An 8,899-nucleotide genomic window follows, 5' to 3' on the forward strand; every position below is an offset into this window, starting at 1 on the left:
TGGATTCTGTTGGCTAGGATTTTGTTGAGAATTTTTGGGTCTATGTTTACGAGGGATATTGGTCTATAGTTTTCTTTTTTAGTGATATCCTTCCCTGATTTTGGTATGAGGGTTATGCTTGCTTCATAAAAAGTAATAGGGAGTTTTCCAACCTCTTCTATAATCTGGAATAATTTGAGTAGAATTGGTGACAGTTCTTCCCTGGATGCTTGGTAGAACTCACCCGTGAAGCCATCTGGGCCTGGACTTTTGTTGTTTGGGAGTTTTTTGATGACCTTATCAATTTCTTCTTTTGTTATGGGTATGTTCAAGTTTTCTATCTCATTCTGAGTAAGTTTAGGTAGGTCACGTTTTTCTAGAAATACATACATCTCATGTAAGTTTTCGAATTTGTTGGAGTACAACTCTTCATAGTATTCTGTTATTATCCTTTTGATTTCCTTTGGTTCTTTTGTGACTTCACCCATCTGGTTTCTAATGTGAGTTATTTGTGCCCTCTCTCTCTTTTCTTTAGTTAATTTTGCCAATGGTTTGTCAATTTTATTACTCCTTTCAAAGAACCAGTTTCTTGTCCTGTTGATTCTTTCTATAGTTTTTGGTTTTCCATCTCGTTCATTTCTGCTCTTACCTTTATTATTTCCTTTCTTTTGGTGACTGAAAGGTTCCCTCTGCTGGTTTGCTTCTAATTGTTTTAGATGCTGTGTTGATTTTGGTTCTTTCCTCTTTTTGGATGTGCGCATTTATTGCAATAAATTGGCTTCTCAGGACTGCTTTTACCGTGTTCCAAAGATTTTGGTATGTTGTGTTTTCATTCTCGTTTGTTTCTAGGAACTTTGTGAATTCAAGTTTAATTTCTTCTTTTTCCTAGTCGCTTTTCAGCAGGGTGTTGTTCAGTTTCCATGTATCTGACTTTATTGCCTTAGACTTCTTATTGTTGATTTCTAGGTTTATAGCATTGTGGTCTGAGAAGATGCTCTGCAGAATTTTGACGTTTGTAAATTTATGCAGGCTTGCTTTGTGACCTAGCACATAGTCAATTCTGGAAAAAGTTCCATGTGCACTGGAGAAGAATGTATGTTGTGCTGTTGTTGGGTTGAAAGCTCTGTATACATCTATGAGGTCAAGCTGGTTGATTGTGTTGTTTAGTTCCTTTGTAACTTTGTCGAGTTTCTTTCTGGTTGTTCTGTCCCTTTTTGTTGTTAGAGCCCCAACCAGAAGTTCACACTTTGTTTTTGAAAAGGCACACTGATGGTACTGTAACTAAGCTCTCATCTGCTAAGTGAAAGGGTGACAACTCACGCCAACCAGCTGCTCTGCGGGAGAAGGATGTGGCAGTCTGCTTCCACCTTGGAAATACTATGGGAAGTTCTACTCTGTAAATTCATAAAGTCTTATACAGTTGCTAGGAGTCAGAACTGGCTTGATGGCAACAGGTCTTTGCTTTCGAAAGATATAGAAAACAAGTTACCTGTTCGACTTTGGAAAAGTCACTTACCCTCTCAGGGCTAGTTTCATTAATCATAACACACAGGCTTTTAATGGCTTCAGATCATTGACTTTTCCTACTATTTTTCTAAGCAGAAAAATCTTCTTTCCAGTCCTACACAGAATCTCAGCATATAAACAGAGAATTTCTTTGGCTAAGTTACGGTTAATGGCCAAAGGCCCATCATTACCAGGCTCCCCATCAAGCTCTCTACCTCAAGACAGCAGCAGTCCCAGAGGCACTTCAAGAAGTCTGCAAGCTCTGTACAGAACAGTTCCAAAACTGACTACAAGGTTCTTTCCTAGGCCAAAATTCCACTCCACTCAAAAGCCAAAGATTTCCTTCTCCATATCTATTCAGTTTTTACAAAAATCTTGACATCCTATTTTAAAAATTAGTATATGAAATGTGCACAAAGTTTGTGTGTTAAATATAGCAAGAACTTTCTATGTCTAAATTCTATTTGTATTTCTGAATAAACCTTAAAATAATTTTAGAGATTTTCAAAGTCAACATTTAAAAAATATATTCATGATATACAGGAACACTGACAATATCACTATTGTCACAAGTTTTATGAACAGCATCCATTTAACTAGCTACCACAAATAACCTTTAGATTTCAGAAACAGAACAATTAAGAACTGACAAATGTATCAATATCTTCACATCTCAGGGACTATGTATGCTAGTTTGGCTTAATGTTTTAACACAATGTTGGTAAAGATAAAAATAAAATATTCATACCTTTACAGAGATTTTTATACAGGCTCTCAATAGTTAATAGCAAGTTCTTTCTCATAACTAATCCAAATACAGCCAACCAATGTTTTTTAAAACACTGCAATAAATGTATTAAAGTCCATGGTGGTTTCAAATACAGCATCTAAAAAGTTTTTAAGGGGGAAAAAAAAAATGAACATCTACGGATTTATTATTTCTATCATTAAAAAGTAGTTACTTAGAAGGTCCTACATATAGTTAGGTGAATTTTCAATGAAAAGATGTTTTATTAAAAATCAATCATAATCTTAAAATACTTGCTTATTCCTTTGCAAACTGCCATAAAAAATTTATTATTAGAATTAATCCTGATTATTCCAGAAACTTTATGTGCAAAAAACAAGCACAGTTTGAATCAAAGGGAGCATAATTTGAACCAGCAAAAGTCCCTCAATTTACTTTTCATCATGCTTATTTTTATGAAGAAATCAAACTATTTCATATAACTGGGATGAGGGGGAGGAGGATTACCAATACAGAAAAAAAGCTGTCAAATATAATTTCTACTTGCCACACTTTACAAAGACCTGTTTAAAAGAAGATAGACCATTTATGTCAGCACTTCCTTTCATATGCAATGACTTTCCTTGTCTCTACCCACTAGCTGCTCCTTGGAAACCCTATATAGGGTCGCTATGGTTTAGAATCGACTCGACAGCACTTAACAACAACAACTATGAAATATACAATCAGTGTCAACTTTTTGACCATTCTTCAGTATCTTGGTTCAACACTTGATAATACAATCAAGTAAAAAATGCATCACCATGATATTAGCAAATATTAGAATACCACTGAAATAAATACAAGCTACAATTAATGTGAAACAATGTTTCTCTTAGCTATGTTTGTGAACAGTGAACAAAATCTAAATGAACTAAAATAGCCTGTATTATCAAATGTAGTGTTGTACTGATTTCAGTAAGATGTCAATATAAAGAAAATTCAAAATCTCTTGCGAATATGATCAAACTTACACTGATTTATCTCTTTCTCATATTTACATGGCATAAGCCAAAATATGGGAGGAAAGAAAAAGAGAAAACTCCTTGCCCAAATGGAAAGATGGAGTTGCCACTGAAGAAAAGTCATTTCAAATGAGACTTCACTTCTTGGTAACTTGCTTTAAGTTGGAAAATAAAGAATAATATTAAGAGAATTCTTTTAGTAGGGAGACTATCTGAAAATCAAATTCAGAAAAATTTCTCTCATATTTGGCTTCATTTGAATCAAAATGTCTTAGCAGAAGACTTCCTCTAACAAAACGCAGAAGTGGTCCAGTCAAAGTAAAAGTAGAATAATCAAGAGCAAAGGTCATGGCAACAGTTTTTTGTGAAAGTTCAAGGCATTTTGCTTGTTGACTTTTTGGAAGGCCAAAGAATGATAACATCTGCTTATTATGAAAATGTTTTGAGAAAATTACATGAAGTTTTAGGAGAAATATGCCCAGGAAAGTTCTTCTCAACCACGCTATGCTTTTGCTCATTCTGCTTATTAAAAAAGGGTCAATTCTGTGAGAATTTTCATGGAAAATCATTACACATTCACTTTACAGTCCTGATTTGAATCCTTTTGCCTTAATTTTGTCTCCTAGTCAATCTGTAAAGAGCATCCATTTTTCTTCAGTTAATAATGCAAAAAAGACTACTTTGACACTATCAAATTCCCAGGACCCTCAGTTCTTTAAGGGTGGACCAAATGGCTAATATCAGGGCTTACAAAAGTATCTTTCTTGAACTTGATGGAGCCCATGTCGAGATATAAAGTCTGTAATCCTGGTATGGCACTGTAGGATAAGCATGGGACTGCTAACCACAAGGTTGGCTGTTCAAACCCACCATCAGCTCCATGAAAATCCTGTACAAGATTGTTATGAATCAGAACCGACTCAGTGGCACATAACAATAAATGTTTCATTTTAATCTTTTAAATTCATTTTTCATTAACTTTATGAAGATCCCTTACACTACCTGTCCCCCTTTTACCTTTTTGCATCTTTTACTCTGCTCTACACTCATTAAAACCACACTTTATCTTATTCATGTTACTTTATTAGTCTGCCTGTCCTGACTACCAATTCTAAATCCCCTATTCCTTTCCCCATTTTATTTTTATATGACACACCTCATATTTTACTTCTTTACTGAATGAAGGGTCATCCAAAAGTTCGTGGAAAAATGGAATTCAAAGATAATGGAGTTTTTCCATGAACTTTAAAAGTCCCCTTGTATATCCTCAGCCTCCTTGCACATAAACTCCTTAAGACAATGTGTTTGACACACAGGAGATGCACAGTAAGTCTTTGCTAAATGAAGACAAGAATGATAAAACACAGTCCTAAATTTTAAGAATTCCTTATCTAATTTTCAGTAATTATTTCAAAAACTTTAAGGAAAAACTAATATAAAATTGCAATGAAGCATATGGCATTTTATACAAGTCATATTTCTTGAAGTAGGATACTAAATCTTTAGCAATTAAAAAGAAACTGTTAACTAAAAGAGTTATAATAATCACCTCCATCCAGAGGTTTCCAAAAGCTAGCTTCATTTCCGTTTCCAATATCGAAGACAAAGCTGTTCCTAGAGATTTTTCAAGCTCAGATATGGTGCTTTCTAGTAGAATGGACAGTCCAGAATTTGTGGATTCTTCTTCATAACTTTCTTTCAAAGATGCTGTTTCTTTAAAACAAATAGTATATAGGAGTATTTAAATAATTAACAGTAAATCTTTTACCTACGTATTTAGTATTTAGGTATAAAAACTAAACATTTTATGCAAATAGTTTATAATAACTTAAAAAACAACCAGTCCTTTATTTGTAAAACAAAATCATGTTCTTTCTACAGTAATTGTTTTAAACGCAACAGAAATTACTTTAACAAATACTTCACCTTTTCAATATAAATATAAATATTATATTATTACTAAGAAATATGTATTTCACTCAATTTACAATGAAAAGTTTAAAGAAAAAGAAGTAGGTGTGATATTTTAACTAAATTTTAATATTATTCTTTTCAAAAGGAATAAAAATTTTAAGACTGCTTTGGATCCATTTACTATAGAAACTATGGGCTAAAAACTACAAGTCAAGAAGAATTTCTTCCTAAAATAATATATTCCTCTAATCTCAACATACATCTATAAATTTACTTTGATAGGTCAAAATCTCTGGCTTTAACTATCTTTCTACTCTTCTCTTAACATATAGCTTTTATTATTTTAATTAAATTTCATTAACATTACAAATTTGATAGCTGCAAACTGCAATTTTTATGGTAAAATGTAAAGCATTATGTAGTTTATCACCATTAGTACAAGCAAAGGGTTTGTATCTATAATGGGCAACCTAAAAGCATATGTTGTTGTTGTTAAGTGCCATCGAGTCAATTCTGACCCATAGCAACCTTGTATAGGATTTCTGAGGAGCAGCTGGTGAGCTTGAACCGCCGACCTTGTGGCTCAAATGACTTTTCAGTCTAGCACATTAACCCACAGCGCCACACCCTTGAAAAATCATAAACTAAAATATTCTGATACTCTTTCTAAACGTCATTTTGAATACTATATGTTATCAATGAACAAGTCAAATTAAATAGCATCTGTGTATATATAAATGTTTACCAAAAACCCAGTAGTATCGAGTCAATTCCAACTCATAGCCACTCCATAGGACAGAGTAGAACTTCTCCATAGGGTTTCCAAGGTCACAAATCTTTCCAGAAGCAGACTGCCTCATCTGTCTCCTGCAGAGCAGCTAGTCAATTTAAGCTGCCAGCCTTTCGGTTAGCACCCCAAGACATAACCCACTGTGCCACCAGGGCTCTTCATATAAATGTTTAGACATTTATAAACAAACAAATGTATGTTAGAGACTCCACTCATTATTTGCCTCACAAAGGGACACTGGGGAATATTTTCAAATGATGCCAGATATGATAAAACATTCCATTAGAAAAGATTCATAGGAAAAGGAACAAAATAAATAATATTACCGTCTTTACTAAGGAGCTCTGGTAGCATAGTGGCTCTCATTGTCTGCAGTCCGAAACTGCCAGCTGTTCCGTGGGAGAAAGAGGAGGCATTCTGCTCCCATAAAGATTCATAGCCTTGGAAACCTTGTACAGAGTCACTATGAGTCGGAACTGACTCCACGGCACATAACAACAACAACAACAACAACTATCCTTAACTTTCAAAGTTACTATTTTTAAAAGCAAGTAACTATTATTTGAATTCTGTAAGTTTCTCTATTGCTTTTTAAGTTTTTACTGTGTTAGTTGTTGTAGTCATTAAGTTCTACATCTAGTAGGGTCTGACTCACAGTAACCCTATATAGGGTTTCCAAGGAGTGGCTAGTAGGTTTGAAGTGCTGACTTTGTGATAAGTAGTCTAGTGCTTGTCCTATAGTGCCCACCAGAGGAAGGTAATAAACATAAAAAAAAAAAAAAAATCTCTATCTCAAATGCGTATTTCCTATAATGAGCCCTGGTGTAGTGCTACGGCATAATACACTGGACTGCAAGGTCAGTTTGAAACACAAAGTCGGTGGTTCAAGCTCACCAGCGGCTCTTTGGAAATCTTATTCAGGGTTGCTATGAGTCAGAACTGAATTGACAGCACTTAACAACAATTGTGCATAGGGTTGCTATGAGTCGGTACCAACTCAATGGCACCTAACAACAACTATTAATTGAAGCTATATCCTACGTTATATAAAGTAAAAAGCACACAGTGATTGCAAATGTATAAAACTGTAAGAATATGAACCAAAATTCAGTCTAATTTGTAAAAGCATATATATATACACACACACACACACACACACACGAGAGAGAGAGAAGGCGATGTTAACTATACTTATCACTGAAATTTTCATTGATGTCTTCCTGTACCTACCAGCAAATATTCCAAACTTAATATGATTTTGAACACACAAATTAAAAATGTACTAATTCTAAATATTATCAATAATGGCAGTGCATTAAAATAAGATACATTTCTAATTATTCATAGTAAGAATACTACCTGCTTTGAACTGTTGCTTAGAAATACAAGGCTGGTGGCACACATCTGTGATCAGAGATAAATTTAGTAACTCTGCACTCAATTCTTCTTTACTGAGTGACTTCACACCACTTATTAGGCCTTTGCTTCTTAAATTTCTATCATCCCTAAGGTTGGGGTTAGGAGAAAAAATATTTTATTTTTTAACAAGATAAACTACATGGCAATAAAACATATGGCTCCAACTAGAGATTGCTGAATCTCAGTATAAATATTAACAAATCTATTTTTTTTAATAGAGAAAATAAAGGAATTAGCACATACAGCAGTCCCATGAGCTTTGGGGAGGAATAACAGTTAACATTTACTGAGTATATACCTGCACCAAGCACTGTTCTAATATTAATCTATATAATTCTCACAAAAAAATATCCAAGGTAGGAGTGGTAGTAATTTTATCTCCATTTCACAGAGAGAAAAACTAAGTATAAAAGAGGCTAAGTAACTTGTCCAAAGTTAACCTTGCTATGTGGAGCTGGTTATACATATAGAAATATGTTCAGAGAGCCACAGTAAGAGAAATAACAATTTACACAGGGTAGGCATAAAACAAACGGTGAGCATTTTGTTAGCTAAAAGAAGCTAGTCGATTAGAGCATAGTGCTTGAGACCAGTTTATGAGGTTTAAGAGAAATGCCTGGAATTAATAAAATGGGAAGATATTTAAGGTGTTGAATGAAGATTAGTGGTATGCTAATATTTCTGCTTATTAAATCATTATTCTGGAGTCTAGCACATTTCCAAATTTTGTTACTGGAAAAAGTCAAAACTCTCACATTTCACGCTTAAGAAATATGGATAAACACTCGACTTCCGACGCTTCCCTGACCAGGAAGTTCAGGCAGGGATGACTAGGGGAAAAGGGGCGGAATCGCACATAGGAAACATCTGTCTAGCAGACAGACAGCCTTTGAACAAACATAAGATCTTATATTTCAACATTCTGAACTTGTTTTTTTAAAAGATCAAATTGCTGAGGAATTACAGGCATTTTGAGCTTTTGCCTGCCTGCATGAGGCTCCCGCTTCCATGCCCGCGCCTGCGAGTGCCTCTGCCCCCTGCAGACCTTGGAATACAGGGCTAGAGCAACCCCACTTAGAAGGCTGCATTTCCAAACAAAAGTAAGTATAAACTAACAAAGCCAAACAAATAGAGAGGGATATCAGCGCGGATATCAGGAAATTCAGGGTACCCAAGGTACAGGGAGTGAGAGAGGCATCTTTTACATCATCAAATCCAGACATTACCTCCCTGCAGCCATTATCCCCCAGCCTTCTGCCAAGCCGCCAAGGCTCAGGAAAGCCCAAGGTACAGGCCCGCCCACTGAGGCCAAGGCCCTCCCAAGGACCAGACACTCCCACTGAGGCCAAGGCCTGCCCTGAGGCCCAACCCGCCCACAGTCCTGAACCACCTACCCGCCTCCAAGGCCCAACCCGCCATGTAGCCAAGTCGCTGAGGCCCAGGGCCCCTGAGGCCCAACCCGCCCTTAGCCCAGTCCCCGAGGCACAGGCCCCCCAAGGCCTAATCCGCCCAACCCGCCCACTGAGGCCCAAGCCGCCC

At 35.8% G+C, this 8,899-nt stretch overlaps 1 protein-coding gene across 1 annotated transcript in view; it reads right to left on the reverse strand.

The window, feature by feature from the left end:
- Positions 1-8,899, reverse strand: part of SWT1 (SWT1 RNA endoribonuclease homolog (S. cerevisiae)) — a 127,472-nt gene that overhangs the window by 67,419 nt on the left and 51,154 nt on the right. The window contains 3 exon segments of the mRNA XM_006872708.1: positions 2,234-2,372; positions 4,787-4,950; positions 7,301-7,446. Of these exon segments, the coding sequence (XP_006872770.1) occupies positions 2,234-2,372; positions 4,787-4,950; positions 7,301-7,446 (449 nt within the window).

This window comes from Chrysochloris asiatica, unplaced genomic scaffold (assembly GCF_000296735.1).
Source record: "Chrysochloris asiatica unplaced genomic scaffold, ChrAsi1.0 scaffold00210, whole genome shotgun sequence".
Taxonomy (NCBI): Eukaryota; Metazoa; Chordata; class Mammalia; order Afrosoricida; family Chrysochloridae; genus Chrysochloris; species Chrysochloris asiatica.